This window comes from Ursus maritimus, unplaced genomic scaffold (assembly GCF_017311325.1).
Source record: "Ursus maritimus isolate PB19 unplaced genomic scaffold, ASM1731132v1 scaffold_2, whole genome shotgun sequence".
In the NCBI taxonomy this organism is placed as follows: Eukaryota; Metazoa; Chordata; class Mammalia; order Carnivora; family Ursidae; genus Ursus; species Ursus maritimus.
The window spans coordinates 51,016,405-51,036,542 of record NW_024424452.1 but is presented as its reverse complement, the minus strand read 5'-3'; the positions used below and the strand labels follow the sequence as shown (position 1 = coordinate 51,036,542).

The 20,138-nt window shown below is 44.4% G+C and overlaps 1 protein-coding gene across 1 annotated transcript in view; it reads right to left on the bottom strand.

Annotated features, from left to right (window-relative positions):
* Positions 1-94: 94 nt before the first annotated feature.
* The window catches only part of RAB3GAP2 (RAB3 GTPase activating non-catalytic protein subunit 2), a 102,957-nt gene continuing 82,913 nt past the window's right edge, over positions 95-20,138 (bottom strand). Inside the window, exons 25-35 of the mRNA XM_008685680.2 lie at positions 16,780-16,953; positions 16,572-16,678; positions 13,731-13,797; positions 11,973-12,043; positions 9,498-9,533; positions 8,054-8,128; positions 7,517-7,735; positions 4,856-4,945; positions 4,392-4,613; positions 3,171-3,329; positions 95-2,959 (exon numbers count right to left, since the gene is read on the bottom strand). Coding sequence (XP_008683902.2) covers positions 2,804-2,959; positions 3,171-3,329; positions 4,392-4,613; positions 4,856-4,945; positions 7,517-7,735; positions 8,054-8,128; positions 9,498-9,533; positions 11,973-12,043; positions 13,731-13,797; positions 16,572-16,678; positions 16,780-16,953 — 1,376 coding nt within the window. The 3' untranslated portion in view covers positions 95-2,803. The remainder of the gene's footprint in view (positions 2,960-3,170; positions 3,330-4,391; positions 4,614-4,855; positions 4,946-7,516; positions 7,736-8,053; positions 8,129-9,497; positions 9,534-11,972; positions 12,044-13,730; positions 13,798-16,571; positions 16,679-16,779; positions 16,954-20,138) is intronic.

The window sequence follows — 20,138 nt, the reverse complement described above, 5'->3', positions numbered from 1 at the left end:
TTTGCATCAGAAAGAAAACGTCACCAAACTTGTTATCCTCATACAAGAGGGAAAAGAAAACCTTAATACTGATACATTTATGAATGTTGAAACATGAAAGCTAAAAATTTATTTCACTAATATACATCAGTTCACAACAATGGACACAAAATAGAAGTATGTACAGAATGTCACTACTTACAGTACATTATAATAGATAAACAATTCGGTATGGATTAAAATCTTTCTAGGGATGGCTAATTCTATTCAGCAGAAATCTAACTTTTAGAAGCCCAACAAATTCATTCCTATTAGGGTGAGGGAGGGCTTTCACTGTTGCTATGGGTACTTTAAAAAGATTTGTCTTTTATCAATGAATGAACCACAGTGAACATTATATTCCATGTAAGGTTAATATTATTAAATGTTTTCTTTGATTTTAAGTTGTAGTTAACCATTTAAAAAAAAAGCAATTTAAATGTAACAGTGCTTACTTTGACCTTAGATGAATTTTTATAACAAACGTGAAACTCTCTCCATTTCTTTTGTTTTTGCAAAAGTATGAAGCATTTAGAAGGTCGTGCTATGTCCTTTTCACCTGCGTTTATCTGGTTCTGCTAGTTCTACATCTAAACACAACCTGTAATGTAGAAGTTACGATTATCTGACACTTCTGTTTTCCTTCAGCATTATACAGTGGAATTGAACAAGGTACAGACACCTGTTTAATGTGAAAGGTGTAAGGGGGGTGGGCGGGAGTTCTCGCTAGGAAAACACTACTGTTACTGGCTTGCCATCAGAAAGTGCAACACGCCTGTTTCAGAAATCACCCATCCTACATAAAATCTAATTCCTTTATTTGTGGCTCTTTGTTACAGAATGTCTACATAGGTATTCATTTTCTTTTCTTAGATTTATTTTAAAAGCCCTTGATGAAATAGCTAAAATATTTAACTGCTTTTCTTAACCATGTAACTCAGAATTCAATTTTAAAATTCTCTGAATGGTGAACTTTAGGATTATAAATTAACTACAGATTTGTAATTCAATGATCCGTTACGGTCCCATGAGCCATATTTCAGCTTACTAATATTCTCAACAAGTCCCAGATTTATGTGTCCTACCAGAATAAGTTTAACCAGCTTTATTACCTAACGTGTTTATCAGGCACCCCCCTTTCCCCAAAAGTGATACTAGAATCAAAGCAGGGATTTAAAGTTTCTTTGACCAGCCTCCAAAATTCGTAACTACTTTCAGAGTATTTAGAAAAATCACAGGAAGAACGAATCTTTTAGAATGCATATAACACGTGAGTAGATTAAGCTAGATAGGTTTACAAGGAATCACAGGACTGTGTGTGGACAGGCCAGCGGAGACCCAAGCAGAGGCAGAGAGGCTGGGCTAGCGTAAGGTCCTTTTCAGTGCTGCTGCTGTACCCAGCGTGGCCCTCACCCAAATATCCAGGACATCTTAAGACTTTATCTTCCAAGATTTTTAAATTAAACAGTAATTATTAAGTTTTAGACAGTTAAGTTCTTACTTGGGTGTGATCTTTTTAGTTAAAAAGAATTTACATTGGGATAGCCTCAAACATGAGACTTTTTTCTTTACGTCCTTGAAGGGCATACTCCTCAACTTTGTACAGTTGCTAAAGTTGGCTTCTTATAAGTGAAGCAACCAACTTCTGCACCACAGTGAGTTACTATGAATCACTTGTGATCCACGACGGAGAGCAGTAATTGCACCGTATGGCTACATTCCCAAGATCTACCCTAATAAACACTGGGTATTTGTAGAGCTCAAAGCACTTTTTACAGAGTTTTGGTTAATCTGGTTTTAATCAACAAATAATTATTCAGCACTTGGACTGCTCTAGGCACTCTAGGGTACAAAATTAGTTCTACTTGGTTCTCTCAACCCAGCTGTGAGGTAGGTTTGCAAAGCAATATCACTAGGCCTTCTCTGTACTGTTCCCAGGAACAGATGACGTTACCGTATCCCAGAAGCAGACATTTCTAAACACGGGTAGGAAAAATAAATTGGACTTACATTTTTAGCATCTTTGCCCTTTCTTTAAAACATGAATTTTACAAGATAATACATTTTTACAATTACCTGATGTGGATACAACTTCGAATCTTGGTGAAAAGTCCATCTTAACTTACACTGTAATTAATTTTGCTGTGTTGCATGCATCTCAGCTTCTCGACTTTGGCAAGTACCACAGGTTAAGGGTTTAGTGTCCCTTCTGGTGCATATGATGATCTTGAACCCATTTCTCCTCCAAAGCAAGGTCATCTTCCTCCAGTGGCGGCAGCGTAACCTCTGGGAAAGAGCCTGTCCGCATGCAGCACTCCAGGCGGCTGCCTGGGACGTGGGATTTAAACATGCCAACAGAAGCGAGTGGGATGGCTAATTTTACTGACGGGGACTATACATGAACACATTTAAATTTAATTACAACATTTTGAGTACGAAATATAGAATCTGATAGTAAGAACATAATCTGTAAATTATAACCCATTTGAAATAGCAAAGTTTACCCATAAAGCTAGTTAAGTGCTTAAATTAGAAATAAACAGTAAAACATCTGTGCTAGTAATGGTATAATTAATATTTGTTTATATTTTATCTTCAATATTAACCAAAGGAGTGGAATTTAGCCAGGACTGCACTTTTAAAAAGTAGTATGTGTTTTTATTTATTTTACAAAAGAAAAAAGACATACTCCCTCCATAAAATTCCGGATCTTACTATGTAAAATTACCATGCACTAATTCATGTTATAGTCACACAATTTGAGACCGTTTTCAGTAGGTAAATGTCATAAAGAAGGAGTAGATATGGCTTCCACAGCTTCAATGAGGTGTAAGGCTAAACTATACTGCCCGTGGTTTTCTGGTAAAAGCTCGATGACTTTATTTACTAGTTTAGCTGTTGTTGCAATTGGCACTTCTGTGTTTTGAAGATCTTGGGGGTTCTGCAAATGGGACACAAAAATAACCTATCAGTTATACACAACAGTAATCGTTATTCACTTTTTTAAAAGAGTTGTCAGGATAGTTATTTCCCGGTAAGAATTCTTCGAAACGAACTTAAACTCATAATTTACATTTTCTCCTTAACTGTTATTAAATATGCATTTAAGGAAGCCCCCAGGGACCTGATCGATCTCACTGTCTTGTACTTACCATGGCTTTCAGCCACGTACAGAGTGTGGGCGGAAGTCTGGCCAGCAGCTCCATTCCTTCCCTCGTCTGGGTGTGGAGGAGCGCGTGAGCCAGTCTCTGCCCTGTTAACACCAGCAGCTGCGAGGCCAGGACCTCCCTGTCATGAACTTGGAGAATGGCCTGAGGAGATGAGCAGGGACAAGCGTGTATACAGTAAGAGCTAACAGACGTGCTTAGTTTAGGAAAGGCTTTGCCAGTGAAGAGGTTCTAGGTCATTTCTGAGCCGTGGCCATGTATACAACCAAAACCAAAAAGTCCAAATCAAATTTAGCATTCAAAATTCACATTTCTGCTCATCCCCTAATTTTTCTCATTCCCTAATATCTCGATTCAGTATGACTCTAAGAGGCATTTTTCAAGTTTCTGGCAAAGGGAATTAAATCACATCATGACTGCTTAAAACCTTCTAATAGCTTCTGAGTACACCGTGAGTAACCGTGCACTACGAGACCCGTGGTGTGCCTCCCGCCCACGTCCCCACCTCGTCTCTGACTTGGGTGTCCTTGCCTGCTACGGACGGCCCACCGTACCGGCCCTCAAGCTCGGTTCCGCCCGCTCGCTGTGTGACTGGCTGCGGCTGATCCCTGGGCGCTCAAGTCAGCTGCTCCCCTGACCACCGTACGGTGGTCGCTCCTGTCTATTCACATGATCCTGTTCTTCACAGTGTCTGCCACGCAGCACGAAATTGAGCACGCCTGCGACACGGTCACTTGGGCGTCTGACTCTTGATTCTGGCTCAGTCATCATCTCAGGGTCGTAAGATCGAGACCCACATCGGGCTCTCTGCTGGGCATGGGGCCTGCTGAAGTTTCTCTCTCTCCCGCTCCCTCTACCCCACCCAGCTCCCCCTGCTTGCATGCTCTCCAAAAACAAAAAAATCAGCATGCCTTTCTGCTCCTCTCAGCAGACCATCAACTGCATGAGGAAGGAATCCTGTCTGTTTGGGGTACTGCTCTGCCCCTTTGCACAGAACAGGCTGGCACACGAGGAGTTTATTAAACACAGACCAGGAACAGGAATTTGATGACAGTTTTATATTTTAACATTCTGTTGTTTTTGTGCCTAGAAGTCCTAACAAAAGGAAGAGCAAAAAGCTTTACTGGAGACTTACCTTAAGAGTCTTTACTCCAGCTATACTGTCTGTGACTTGAGCCCCCACCTCACACGCACAGGCGCCATTACCTCTTCTCCTAAGTGGTCCACACCGTAGTTGTAGAGCTCCCCCACGTAATGCCTCCGAATAACATCTTCGCTAACTTGAAGGTGATGAGCCAGATCCACGGCTAGAACGGGCCAATCTTGGTCTTTCCCGAAAGGAGCGGACGGTGCTTCTTCTGAGGACTCTTTGTCCTTCACGACTGAATGCTGGGCCTGGACGGCCGCACTAACGACTTTCAGTAAGAACTTGCCAACGGAGAAGGACACAGCACCGTCAGTGTGCGTCATTAAAAAATGTCTAAATCACAATAATCAGCTTTCCTGTCAATGAGGGTGGCTTTTCCATTGAAATTACTCATCAAAAACGTATAATTAAAAATTAGCTTTCAAGAATACTTTGGAAGTGGCCATCCTTCAAGGCCAGCCAAATTTTTTATTTACTACTTTCTTCTGAGAGACAAAAATAAAATGCAATAACTGTAACTCACCTGTTGTCGTACAGAAATAAAATTTGGATCCATTTCCCCACTGGGTAATAACTGAATTGAAGTTAGGTCTTTGAAGAATGCATTTTTCCCCTAAAGAGAAAGAAAAGACCAAGAAAACGATGAGTGTGGATTGTTATTAAGGACAGGACAAAAGAAGATTTAAAAAATTAAGTCCTCTAATCAATAACTCCTGGTTGATTCTTCTCCTTGAACAGTAACATTGTAGAATTTTATTCATTTAATTTTTACAGCGATCACCTAGTATGTGGTAGGCAGCCTTGGAGGCACGACCCCTGTTCCTCCTGGACCACATGCCGAGTTGTCCCCTTCCCCGGACACGGCTGCGCTCGCTGCCGGCAAACGAGGCAGACGCTGGCGGGCCGCCTTCCGGAGTAGATCACGGAAGGACCGCAGCCCTGCCCCGGGTGCTCTATTCACCGTGCCTCGCCCGAGGGAAGCCGGCCGCCCTGGTGGGCCCTGCCTGTTTTGGAGAGGTGCGTGCGGTGAGAACAGTCTTGCCCCCAGTCATGTGAGCTTGCAGGTGGATCCCCATGCCTCCCCCCGTGGGGGCTTGAGATGGAACTGCAGCCCCGGCTGAAACCCTAACTGCAGACTCAGGAGAGACTCTGAGCCAGAGGCACCTAAATGAGGGGGGCCATTCCCGACCCACAAAATGTTTTCAGCCACTAAAAGCCGAGGTGATTGTTACACAGTAATGAAATAACTAAGACATAGCGTGTACCCTGCACCCTTTCACACACGCTTGTTCAGCTGTTGGAAGACACCCTGTTTAAGAGAGCAGGTATCTGAAGAGCCAAAGCAGAACATCAGAAAGTTGGGTTTCAGAAGTTCCTTGGAAGGAAATGTGATACAGAGCAAAGAGCACTGGCCCGGGGAAGTTGGAAAGGCCCAGGCTCTCGTCCCAGGCCTACCGCTTCCCACCAGGTCATCCGGGTTTACGAACGACCCCACCGTCCCTGGCTGCTGTGTCTCCCCCCACAGTCAGTCACCCCAGGTACCTTCTAATGGACTCTCTAGACGGAACTGTCTAGGACTGTAGGTCATCTAGTGTGACCGGCAGTTAGGATAAAGCTCCTCATCCTTTAGTGATGAGAAACAGACCTCCCAGGGCAACGCACTGCAATCTGGACATCACTGGCCGAAAGTTTTTCCACAAGGGGGCGCCTGGGTGGCTCAGTCAGTTGAGCGTTTGCCTTCGGCTCACATCATAATCCCAGGGTCCCAGGATCGAGCCCCGAGTCGGGCTCCCTACTCGGCGGGGAGTCTGTTTTTCCCTCTGCCCCCCTCCCTGGCTCTCTCTTCCCCTCTCTACCTCAAATAAATAATCTTAAAAAAAAAAAAAAAAAGGTTTTCCACATCCTCACCCACCCGGTCTGTCACTATAGTTTCCACCCGCGGTCTTCGTTATTACAAGGGTCTGCCCTACACGAGGGCCTTTGGGGTGGGGACGTGTGCGCACCTCCGTAACACCACTCAGGACTCACTGCGTTGCACACTGCTAAGCCCTTCCCGTGCGGCAGGTCACTCCCCCCACAGCAACCAGAAGGAAGGCCCTGGAATCAGCACGTGGGAATGCGAAGGTGGAGGCTCTCGGGAACACAGGAAGACCCACCGGGCAGAGCTAGGGTCCCGACTCCCTAGACAGCCGCGCTGCCCGTGCGCGTGGGGCAGGCGCTCTCGGGCCCGCAGCTCGATGCGGGTGGAGACCGACGGCACCGCCGCGCCTGCCCCATTCCGATGTGCTCCGCTTCACAGATGCCCTTTCTGAGGGGAGGACTGAGCAAGGCACTTCATTTCGGCTTTTCTTTAAACAAATAAACTAGGGGCTTAGTGCTGGCGAGGAATGGACGGATGCGAGTTAAGGAAGGACTGACAAGAAGGGCTCAGAGTCCGTGTGGGGCTTGGGGAGAAGCGAGCTGGAAAGCTTCAAGGCCCCTGTCCGCCCAGCACACGAGCGAGCGCCGGCCCCTCGGGGGTTTAGGAGGAGCCGCGGTGTAGGTCAAGGGCAGGGGGGCTGAGGGGTGGAGGTGTGTTAGATAGCAGGTGTCTGAAGTCGCACAGCACATCCGAAGAGTTGACAGAAATACACGCTTCAGGGGCACCTGGGGGGTGCAGTCTATTAAGTGTCTGACTCTTGATTTCGGCTCAGGTCACGATCTCAGGGTCGTGAGATCGAGCCGCGTGTCAGGCTGTGTGCTCAGCACAGAGTCGGCTTGAGGACTCATTCTCCCTCTCCGTCTGCCCTTTCTGCTCGTGCTCATGTGCGCACGCTCTCTCTCTCAAACAAATAAATAAATCTCAAAAAAAAAAAAAGAAAAAAACAGAAATACATGCTTCCAATTCAGATTGACAGGTCAGGCCTGGAGATACCCAAGAGGGAGAAAAGGGTCTATCCGAGAATATGCAGAACGGGAACGGCAGAGAGCTGACAGGGCACGACGCTGGAACCGCAAGAGTGAAGGGAAGCCAGATTTACAGGCAACCTGGCAGAGAACAGCGAGCAGACAGCCCACAGCGAGTAACCCACACGTCCCAGAAGTACTGAGCAACTTCGATGAAAGAAGACGGTCCTGCTTGTCCTGCCCGCGCCTGCCAAACGCTCGGTTCCGAGACGGCTCTGGAGGCCTCCGAGGTCCTCACCTTACTATCGAAGAGTGAGAGCGGCTTCACGGTCTTCAGAGCAAACCTCATGACCGCATAGAGGACGGAGCAGAGGACGGAGTGGTGCTCCACCAGCGGGTAGTGGACGTGCTTCTGCTCCAGGGCCAGCTCCACTATGGAGATCGGTCCTTCGACCGTGAGCCACGCGTCCTCCGTATCCAGGACAGGCGCCTGCATTTCATCCCGGCTTACGTCGGCCTGTGTGTGGAGACCGGAGAACCGCGTCCAGAATTGGAGAAATAAGAGCTTGCAAGTAAACATCTTAACGTGCTTACAAAGAGGAAAGTGCAAATCCCTCGTCTCCCCAGGCCCCCAAGGTACAACAAAAAAATCAGATCTAATTCTTTGTAAGAAACCACTATTTGGGGGGCTTAAGTCACAACTTAGAAATGAATAAATGAGAAAAACCTCTTTCTAGAGTCCTTTCTTAAGTCCAATGATTTTAAAAAACATTTAAGAATGTTTTAAAAACATCTAAGTATCTTAGAGTTCAGAATGAAAAGACACCTCTTTTACCTCCATCAAAGTCTGAAGAAGATCCAGGCAGGAGCCGAGGAAAGAGGTCATGGCTGTGTCGCTCATCCCCACATCCTGTTTGTAAAATGGAACACGATTAGCGCCTGCAGCAAACCTGCTACGGTTACCATCAGAAAAATCAAGAACAGGGGCGCCTGGGTGGTGCAGTCATTAAGCGTCTGCCTTCGGCTCAGGGCGTGATCCCGGCGTTCCGGGATCGAGTCCCACATCGGGCTCCTCGGCTAGGAGCCTGCTTCTTCCTCTCCCACTCCCCCTGCTTGTGTTCCCTCTCTCGCTGGCTGTCTCTCCGTCACATAAATAAATAAAATCTTTAAAAAAAAAAAAAAAAAAAAAAGAAAAGAAAAATCGAGAACAGAACACAGCACAGCTCTGCGACGGGCTCCATGCCGAAGAGACGGGCAAGGCTTTGAAAGTCAAGGCACTGGTACATTTTAGTTCCTTTCCTGAGATTCAACGGATTTTAAAATGAGGCTTTAGGAAAGATGGTTCCGCTACGGACTTCACAAAAGCTGGTGTAAAGACGGGGCGCCATCAGTTGCCACGGATCATGGCACTGCGGCTCGCGGGCAAGCTCGCTAAGGCACGAGTGTTACCGTGCGTGCTAAGACGTCACATGGCAGCCCACCCTGAGAAGTCGTCAGAAAACAGCCTGGTCTGGCTACAGAGCGTCCTTCAGGGACGGAACTGAACCTTCTGAACAAAACCAGAATCCCCAAGTCCGTGAACCAAATACCACACTCGTGCTGGGGGTGACGGGTCATTCCTGTTGGCTCCAAGGTGCCCCTGCATTCACCATCTTCTTTAAACCAACAACTGATAAATCCCTCACATCCTAAGTAATTCATCCTTGCGTCATTCACAGGGGTGTGTGTGTGTGTGTGGGCGTGTGCGTGCGTGTGTGTGTACACACACATACAACCGCAGTCCCAGCCACTCTCAGGAGCACAGCAGCAGAAATCTCCCACGGTGGGTTGTCAGGACTATGGGCCTAGCATGGCTGGATTCACGTGTCCCCGGATTTCCTCAGGTGTCTGTAATAAGAGTATTTCAAAGTTCTGAGCAAAAGTTAGCACCTCAAACAGAAGCCCAGTGTCTGTGGGCTGGGATCTTATTGAACAGACCATTTGTACAATGGTTATTATATAAAGTAGCTCAATTCCCTCATGAATCTGCTTCCATGGGACACTGGGTGTTGCTGTTAATAAATTTCTAGTTGGAAGGTCTCTGACAACCTGGAAAAGTAAATTAAAAGTGGCCATAGTTCACGACCAGTTTCCTTAACATGGTATTGTCTTTCCATGCTTCTCATCTCCTGATCCGTCATCAAAACGGTAAAAGGCAAAGTCCACCCCTGCCGTGAGTAAGGGGCAACGTGAGGCGCGGGACGGACAGCTCGACATCTGGTGAAGGGAGATCCACTTACCCTTCGGCATAGCCTGTCCTTTGGTGATTTTCCAACCTAAGAAAATAGGACACAAAATTTATTTATTTAACAATTTAAATAAAAAGGCATTACTATGGTACTATGGTATGGGGAGTAAAAGTAAGCAAATGAAAAAAATAGAAACTCAGCTATAAATAAATGTTGGTTCTACTCATTTATAACACAACACAATGAACTTTGTGGTGGAACTTAAAAACAGATTAAGAAAAATATATCCCTGGGCTCACAATCCTTTTCAAAAATAGATATTTTTGAATTAAAAAAAAAAAAAGAAACCTCTAAAAATCTGGTCCTTACTTTGTACAAATAACTGTTGCCTTAAAACCCAGAACCAAACTCAAGATTATGAATAAAGAGCAGCTAAGAATTTGCTTGTTGATAAAGATACACGATAATGTTAAGTGGTCAGAAAGAAGGAAAAACAATCTAGTGCAGACAGAAGTTATATTCCGAGCTCAGAAACAGGCTGATTTTCTCGATTCAGTAAGTCCTTGGTGAGCTCTACTTCATACAGCGTAATGAGAGGGAGATGCAAGTTCTGCTCTTCAGGAACAGGACTTGATGTGAATTCCCAGGAGGCAGGAGATCGGTCAAGGGAGACGAGACTCCAGCACCAAAGACTCTTCGCCTCGTCACCTCTCACTGAGATCACTGCAATGGCCCTCAAACAACTGTGCTCGGCCCATCCCAATCCCAGCCATGTTTCATGGTTGCCAGAATCATCTTTAAAATGCAAATCTGAACATATCATTCCTCTGCCTAAAACTGCCCGAGTGACTTCAAGAAAAAACAGCAGCTCCCACATATTGAGCCCTCACGCTACGCGCAGTTTACGCAGAGTGTTAGGAAACCCCGAATCCACAGCCCGCACAGGAAATACTTCAAGCTCTGCTTCCCACTCCTTCCTCCGGCCTGTGCTTCCAGCGCACGAAGCTCCTCGCAGCCCTGAGCCAAACACGGATTCTGCTGGAATACGTTTCCTTCTCACCCACTGCTTCCTATGTACTCACTCATCCTCCACAGGTCAGCTCAGAAGCCGTCCCTCTGTCTCGGTATTTACGTCCGCTTCTCAGCCCCCAAAGCACCCTATTTACCTTTTAGCCTGTGAGTCCTTGGAGGGCAGGGGCTGGGACTTTTGGCTCTGCAACCAGAGCACCCAGCACAGTCCTTGGCACATAAGAGATTCTTATAATAAATATTTATCGAAGGAATCCTCAAAACTCTCTGCCTCCTAGTTCAGGACTGTTTACATTCAAATCCAAGTTGTGAGGCTCAAGCGGGGCCGTCGGTGTGAGAACGCTATGAAACTCAACAGTAACACACACGTAAAAGGCTTCGCACGACTGTTCTCCCGAAGACAGCAGTCAGAGGTGAAGGAGAACAGAAGCCATCAGCAAGGCCAAAAGGAGTGAGTTGGAAAGAGGAGAACCACTGAAGCGGGCAAGGAAGAGGAGCACTGGGGGGAAATCACATTTAACTAGAAAAACATGTTACCAGTGACAGCAAAGTAAGCATTTTCAGTGGACCTGTGGCCCAAAGTGGGTCTCAGTGTAGTGCTCGTGGTTTGGGAATGTCTGCCAGTGTACATTTGAAAGAACATGTTGCCATAGTGGTAACTCCCCGGACACCCACTTAGCTGATGCCAGATGAACCTACATTCTCGCCAGGCCTGGGGGCACATGCCCAGGACCCCGAGCACCCAGCTGGGGGGCAGACGGCTAGTCCCCGCGGGCTCGCAGCTTCTGCTCCCGCCAGCTGAATTCCGTGCCCACGTATGATGTCTGTGCCTAAAGCTACTGACGCTGGTTGTAATATGTAATAATGTAATTATGTCACTTAATTAAGTAACTGATAAGATGTGAGTGAGAAAAAAAAAGGGAGTTGTTATACGAACACTAGGTTGAATGCTTTAAAAGGCTGCACGGAGTAGCTGACTCCTAGCTTTACTGGAGTAGCGGCAGATGAAGCAACTACAGAGACGAGGGCATAAATTTTAAAAGCTAACGATTTTGCACTCAGACTGCATCACCACTTTATAAAGAAATGGGCTCTAGAAATCACATGCAAGGCATTAAGGGTGAGTTTTCTGTAGGAAAACCAAAGTAGGACGGCGGTGGACCCCATTCAAAGAAAACATCTTGGTTCTACATCCAAAGATTGAGGAGTTAATGTACATTCGTACACTTTAACCAAAAATGTGCAAATCCTTCCCTCAATCAAGCACAAGTCCCACTCTCTTTGCTTAAGAGGCTTTTAAAGGAAAGTACTCTCGAGGATCTGGGAGGTTCTTCTCCAGGTCATCAAAATGCCAGCCCCGGGCATTACATTTAACGGAGCAACAGTACAATGTAATACCAAATAAAAAATAGTCTAACAAGCCCCACTGTGAATAATCTAGTATCCATCAATCAAGGCAACAACATAAACAAGTATATGAAATTTAAATTACCTTACCTTATCCATCAAGTACGTAGCAGCAGAAAACCTTTTCACCAAGAATGTATTCCACATCATCAGAGCAATGCCTAGCATTCAAGTAAAAGGAGTAAGTAGAAGGCTTACCTGTTTTTTCTTTTAGCATACGTAACAAATGACTGTCTTCCTAAAGCTTTATAAAGCTGTATGGGCTATTTAGATATCGTGCCTTACATCTTATGTAACATTTGTAAAATTAATGAAAACCTTTCATCTTCAATGATAATCGGAACTGAGCTGCATAAGAGGATATCCAAATGGCCAATAAGCATAAAAAAAGTCCCATATCATTAGTTATGAGAGAAATACAAATTAAAATCACAAAGAAATATCATTATACAACCAACACAAAGGCTGAATTTTTTTTTTTAATGATGGCACCAAGTGTCGGGGAAGATAAGGAAACAACTGGAATGCTCATAGATTGCTGGGGCATCCGAAAGTGGGAAAACCACTTGGAAAAGTGGCCATATCTACGAGAGCTAACGATATGTCTACCATATGACCCAGCAATTCTACCGCATAAAGGAACCCAAAGATACGCATAAGGAGGGTAAGCTGTCTTCGGGGAGAACAGCTTTATCCAAAACAGCCAAACAAGAGAAGCAGCCCAATGTCCCAAACTGATTTTTTTCATATGTAACGACCACATAAAGTGACACATGAGGAAGCATTGGAAAATAAAACAAAATAAACAACCACACAAGAAATGTGGGCTATGGCTAATAAACCATGGCATCAAAATTTCTGAAACTGCTGTCAAGTAGACAGCTTCAGGTGCCATTTCCCATGCGGCCATGACTCCCCGGGCAGCTGCTTCCGTATCCAGGGCTGAGGGCCTCAGGGGGAGGCTGACTCACTGTACAAACGGGCACGTTCCTACTTAAAGAGATGCCAGCCTGCAGTTAGTAGTGACTTAATTTTATCAATTACAGATAGAGTTCTCTAGAGACCCTATTTTCCAAATGAGTCCCTTTAAATCTTTTCTCCTCCCAGGAAGAAGGTAAGATCTAAGAAACGAATAAAAGTTTCAAGTTTTCTTCACATAAAATGAGACATTTTAGAATTTCTCCAATTTGACGCCATACCACCTGCGAGAAGTGGTACCGGAAGAAGAAATACGTGGCTTCCCTGAAATCCCTCACACGGACATCAAGTTGATACCTCCCTCTCATGCGGCTCAACACCGAGTTTCACCACTTAGTAACATAACTAGCCTCGCACCGAGCCCCTCCGTTAATGCTTCCAGAGAAACCCATTTAAACCTATTTAATAAACCAGCCGCCTGTTTACAATTTCTCCACAATTTGTGACATTTTGTCAAGGAGACATCCGCGGTCCCTGTGTTATGGCAGCCAGGGGACAAGAGTCACATGTATTAAAAGCAGCACAGGTGGTTTGTACCGAATGGTATTCTCTGGCTCTTGGCTACCTAACTTTTTCATGACCAACTTCAGTCCTGAGAAGCCCGTGCCTCTTTCCTTATCTACCTGTCTGTGGCCTAGAAAGAAAATCAGAGGCTTGTGTCTAATATTCTCCTTACTCCTCAGCTCTCATCCTCTTCCGGACAGCACTGCTCCAAGCAGTCAGAAGACAGTCCTGTGCACACCACGATACACACACATACACAGTCACGTGTTCGGAGGCAGGACCACCATATAAAAACGTAACAGAATGTCAACCCCAAAATTCCTGCCCCTTTTGAATCCACCAGTTACGTGTTGAACGCTTACTTACCATTCTGAACATGTGCATTAAGAATGTGCTTCAAGTGTTCTATTGACCTAACAAAAAAACGTGCTTCCTTACATACAGGGAGAAAAAAAGAGAGAGAGAGAAAAAAAAGAGGTATCATTTAACAGATGTTTCAAATACAAATGGTGACTTCTTACATACATTTCTACATAAAGCTACATAAAGAATGTGCTGATAAGAACATGGAAGTATTAGGTAAAAGAAAATTTTTCAAAGGAAAATGTCAATGGTCTCTCTTAAATTCACATTATCTATATGATGATTGATACCTAGAAAACCCCAGGTCATATATGCTGACATCTGGAATCAAGAGTCACTGTGGCTTGTACCTAACAGCAGTATTTTCTCTAATAAACATTTGAATTGCACAGAGATGTGGAAACAATGGGCTTACTTCTTCGCAAATATCATTCATTCATTATTCAGCAATTATTTATTGAGCAACTACTAAGCACCAGGCTGTCTGAGGCGCCAGAGATCTGTAATGAACAAAGAGACCCAAATCCTTGCCCTCACTGAGGTTACGTTCTAGCAAGAGAGCTAAATGAATATGGTGAGTAAATTATATAGTAGGTTGGTGATACGTGCCAAGGAGAAAAACTAAAGCAGTGAAGGGAAACTGTCTGAAATTCAACTCCTTCTAATCGAGGTCGTTGTTTACATATGAACACTCCTATATAGCATGTAAAACTGATGAAATTATCCATGTCTGCTCATTTGATAGCTATGAACACGAAACAGATCACCTCTGATAACACATACTAGTGCTAGTGATTTCCCACAGATAATTTCAATTGTTTCGATCCTGATGCAGCTCTGTGTAAAACGGTGGCACTGGGGTGGGGGGTTGGATGGGGCAAGAACTATTTCACAAGGAAAAAAAAAAACCACAAGAAAAATGGCCACTTATTTGAAACGTAAACAATTTAAATAGACAGTGATAGCACTTACCGAACTGGAAGGCACTATGCATATGCATTTTCTCTAGAAACTGCTACAATCCTGCAAGTCAGCTACAGTCCTCAGTTACTTTTAGTAGAAAAGTCAAGAACAAAGGGTTCAGAAATGTTCCCAGAGGTCATACAGCTGGTGAGTAGAGGCAATGGGGCTTGACCTCAGCTCCGTGTCTGCAAGCTGCCTTCAGTTTATAAGGAATGACGTAAAACAGTTTTCTTCTTACATATCACTTTGTTAGATCTGAATTTGGCATTATCTATTCAGATCTGAGAAATTATTATGCTCTTATTATAGTGCTAACATTCTTTTTTCTTGCAGGAAAAATCTTCATTTTAGTAGAGAGCCCAAACACAATTACCATTCAGGCCGCAGAGCAGACCCCTGAAGAGGGTGACTCGAGGGCCATCAAGAGGGTCCCCTGTGCTAAAATCACTTTTTGGTCAAGATTTAATTGATCAAAACCATTCCTTTGTTTAAAGCACTTTTTTAAAAAAATTTTTTTCCTTTAACATGTAAGTGATCACGTATTAAAGACAACATTTTTTTTTGGAAGAAGAGTATCATTAATTAATATATTAATGTGAATTAGTTCATCGGTGAGATTTTTTCTTCAAAGTGCAACCTGACATAAGGACCATGAAGTATTTTGCTTTAAGAGGGATAATTTACCCGAGCACTGACTAGGGAGACCTAAATGAAGGACTTATCAGGAAAGAGCAATATCCACCCTATGTTTTTACATCTTACTTAATCCTGGCATCAATCCTGAAGGACTGGCACCTTCATTAAGACAAAAAGGTGGAGGGAGAAACAAACAGGTTCAGAGATTCAGTGGCTGGCCCAAACCCGTAGACACTTGTCAGAAATTCAGCTGGGACCCAAATCCAGGTCTCCTGCTCCCCGGCTTGGGGCCCTTCTCCCTATTCTGCTTCCCAACTATTATTGTCCTGGGAGAGAAAGTGGCAGAAGATGATGCCCCAGCAGAGAGCTGAAAAGGCAATTAGGCTAACCCTGGACTAGAGTCAGCCTTGTAGACAGCATGGCTTTCTCGATTTTTCTGAGACAAACGTAAGAGAAGTGACAAACACAGGGATATCTAGACAAGCAGACATCAGGTTAACGTCAGGATCCTCACCCTGGCTTTTATCATGACGACTGCGATATTGAAAAGTTTCTACTAAGTAGGTGTCATCTCATGTAGGAATTCAAAAGGAAATAAAAAATATACTTATCACAACCTAACTAGGAGCGGGGCAAAACACACTGGCTTTAAAGACAAAGAAACCCAGCCTTAAACCCTGGCCCAGACTTTGATTTAGCAGTGTGCCCCAGGGCACGGAAATGAACTTCTTTGAGCCTAGTTTTCTCTTCACCAGAGTGGGGTAGCGACAATGCCCACACCTCACAGGTTCTCTGTGAGGACTGAGAGAGAATGCATGAAAAAGCCTAGCACAGCTCCTAGTACAGAAGCATCCCGAAGGGATAAAGAAAGGGGGGGGGGGTAATCAGAAGGGGGAATGAAACATGAGAGACTATGGACTCTGAGAAACAAACTGAGGGCTTCAGAGGGGAGGGGGGTGGGGGAATGGGATAGGCTGGTGATGGGTAGTAAGGAGGGCACGTATTGCATGGTGCACTGGGTGTTATACGCAACTAATGAATCATCGAACTTTACATCGGAAACCGGGGATGTACTGTATGGTGACTAACATAATATAATAAAAAATCATTAAAAAAAAAAAAAAAAAGCAGCATCCCAAAGGGGAAAAGTCCAGTGTTTACAATAAGTTACTGAATTCAACAGTCCCACACATGTACAGCACGAGCACAACAGAATTAACAGGAAAGAAGTGGCGAGAATCTTACCTCTGGATCTTTATTCCACTGAACAACATACTCCCAACAGCAATGTGCATGCAACACGTCTAGCTCAAGGCTACAAGGAAACTGCTTATAGGCTAAATGCAGCAAGTCTGAAAGCCACAAGAGTGACAGATTTATTATTCTTTCCTTAACAAAGACTCAGCCACAACCGCTCCACTCTGGATTGCACGTCTCCATACTTATGGGTTACCTGGTATAGCTCCTAGGTTCATGTCCACCTCTGACACTTCAGGTAAACCTCTGTTAATACCTTCTTTGGGTTCATCTGGGTTTTCTGCATCTCTTTCTTTATTAGCCAGTTTTAATACTTCAGGGCTGAAGTCCTGTTTAAATATCCACTTGGCTACACTGTCTGCAATACCACCTACAGTTTGGAGATAAGAAAGAAAATGAAAATTGAGTGTTCACCGAAGACAGCACGGGCACGTGGGATATCTGATACCTAAGGGCATCTCTACAGTCTCATATTAGATAAATATAAATGCAAATACTTATTTGTCTGTATACCACATAGCCTCTATTTCCACAAATTCAAAATATACTTTACCGATACAGATGAAGGGATGAATACATCTTTAAAACACTTTCATTTATTCATTTTTTAAAAAAGATTTTATTTGAGAGAGAGGGAGTGAGAGAGCACAAGCCGGGGGAGGGGCAGAAGGAGAAGCAGACTCCCCACTGAGCAGGGAGCCCGACACGGGGCTCAATCCCAGGACCCCGGGATCATGACCTGAGCCGAAGGCAGACAATGGACTGAACCACCCAGGTGCCCCCTAAAGCACTTTCATTTAAATACAAGCAAAACAGCCTGATTAGCATGATACCTGTCTAGGCTTCTTAGGGTAACATACTACTTTGTCTACACGGAATATTTATGGGCAAAATTTTGCCACGTCTAAGAAACATGATGCACTGGAGGAGGTAATGCTAAGTGAAATAAGTCAAGCAGAGAAAGACAACTATCATATGATTTCTCTCATCTATGGAACATAAGAACTAGGAAGATCGGTAGGAGAAGAAAGGGATAAAGAAAGGGGGGGTAAACAGAAGGGGGAATGAAGCATGAGAGATTATGGACTCTGAGAAACAAACTGAGGGCTTCAGAGGGGAGGAGTGTGGGGTATCGGGACAGGCTGGTGATGGGTAATAAGGAGGGCATGTATTGCATGGTGCACTGGGTGTTATACGCAACTAATGAATCATGGAACTTTACATCAGAAACCAGGGATGTACCATATGGTGACTAACATAATATAATAAAAAAATATTATTATTAAAAAAAAGAAAAAGGGAAACACCCAGCATTTAAAATGCATCTTTATGTAGGCCAGGGTTGGTCGTTACAGCTATTTCTCTACATACAAGATATAACATCAGAATTACAAGGGTGTTTTCCAACGTGCTTCAAAAAAAAAAAGAAAGAAACATGATGCTACCCCACGTTCCGATCATTGACATAGGCTAAAAAATTCTAAATGCAAACTGAAAAAACAAGACAAAGAGTCCTATTTCTTACCTACAACAAACTATACATTCTTCTAGAATTTACCCAAACCTTTTCTTTCTTCCTATTCTGATTCAAATATAAACCTTTCCACAAAAAAAGAATGTTTCACAGTAAAATCACAATTATCAGTGATAATAAATGGCAGCAGTGTGCTGGGGACTCCAATTTCTTATGTTTGACTTTCAAATCATTTGGTAATTTCCATTCCAGAATCAAGCCCTTGATTATATTGCTTAGGTTAATATCACAATGATGGTCCTACCCTATCAGCAGGTAGCAGCAAGGAGTGTAGAGTTTACAATTTAAAAATTTTCACAAGACTTTAAAAAATAAATTAAACTTAAAAAAAAAAAAGCTTCCATTTGCACAGAGTATCTTTTCCCATCCCTTCACTTTCAGCGTCTGTGCGTCCCTTCATGTAAAGTGAGTGTCAAGGCAGCACATATATGGGTCTTTTTTTTTTAACCCATTCAGCTACCTTCTGTCTTTTGATGGGAGAATTTAGCACAATTAAAGTAATTACTGGTAGGTGTTGCGTGTTGCCATGTTAATTGTTCTCTGGCTGCTTTCATAGTTCCTCTGTTCCTTTATTCTTCTCTTGCTCTCCCCTGTTTTGAGCACACTGGTCCCTTCTTCTCCTTCACCTAGTCTGCCACTGAAGCCTCTAGCATATACTGAGTTCAGTTATTGTATTCTTCAGCTCCGTGATGTCTACTTGGTACTTTCCTTTATCTCCCATCTCCGTGGAGTTATCACTGTGTTCATCCATTCTTCTCCCCAGTTTGGTGAGCATTTTTAGGACTATAACTTTGGACTGTGTATCAGGTAAATGGCTTATATCCATTTGATTAAGGTTTGTTTTTTCCTGAAGTTTTATCTTGCTCTTTCCCTTGGAACACAGTTCTCTATGTCTACCTCTTGCTTGACTCTTTGTGTCAGTTCCTACACAGTAGATGGAACCACCTCTTCCAGTCCTGAAGGAGAAGCCTTGTGTAGGAGACAAAACTTGTCGTTCAATCCTGCCTTAGCTCTTGGTTGTCTCTCAAACCTGTGTGCTTATCCAAGCAGCCTAGGAGATTTTTCACAGCTCCCAGTAGCTGAGAATGGGCCAAGGCCTGCCAGTGTCCCATAAGGGAGGATCTTAACACTAACGTCAGGCTTACTGGAAGCCAGAACCTCAGGCATCAGCTTTTTTTTTTCTCTTTTAATTTATTTATTTGAGTGAGAGAGAGAGAGAGAGAGAGAGGGTTAGGGAGAGCACACGAGCCCAAGTGAGAAGGGCAGAGGGAGAAGGAGAGAGAATCTCGAGCAGACTCCACACTGAGCACAGAGCTCACAGTGGGGCTCAATCTCACGACCCTGAGATGACACCCTGAGCCGAAACCAGGAGTTGGACAAGTACTTAACCGACTGAGCCACCCAGGCAACCTGTCAGGCATCAGCTTTTAAAAGTATGAGATATCTACAGTCCCGCGGGACCACAGGCATAAGCTCCCCCGGCCACCAGAGCCAGGCGATCTGGAGGTGTCCCCAGGGTGGCAGTCAGAGCTCCAGACCAGCGTAGAAGCTCTTTCTGGGTTATCCTGGCAAACCGGGACAAGGCTGAAGGCGTGCGCCCAGATGGCATCCACAGCCTGCGTTCCTTGAGAGCAGCTCCGGAGGCCACCACGTGCGTGCTAACACCTCCACTCGGGCTGGAGCTTACGAGTCTTATAAAGAAGAAAAGTTAACTAAATAAAAATCTATAAATACACAGGTATTTATAAATCCAGGAATACAGACATTCCAGTATCAAATGCTGACAGAGCTGCTGGTGAAAACAAAGTACACCAAGACAATTAAAAATGTACGATGCGAAGGGAGGAGTTAAGATGGCGGAGGAGTAGGGGACCCCTTTTTCAGCCGGTCCCCCGAGTCGAGCTGGATAGGTACCAGACCAGCCTAAACAACCACGGAACCAGCCTGAGACGCAGGAAGACGCATCTGGATCTCTACAAATAAACATCTCCAGCGCTGAGTATTGAGGTACGAAGCGGGGA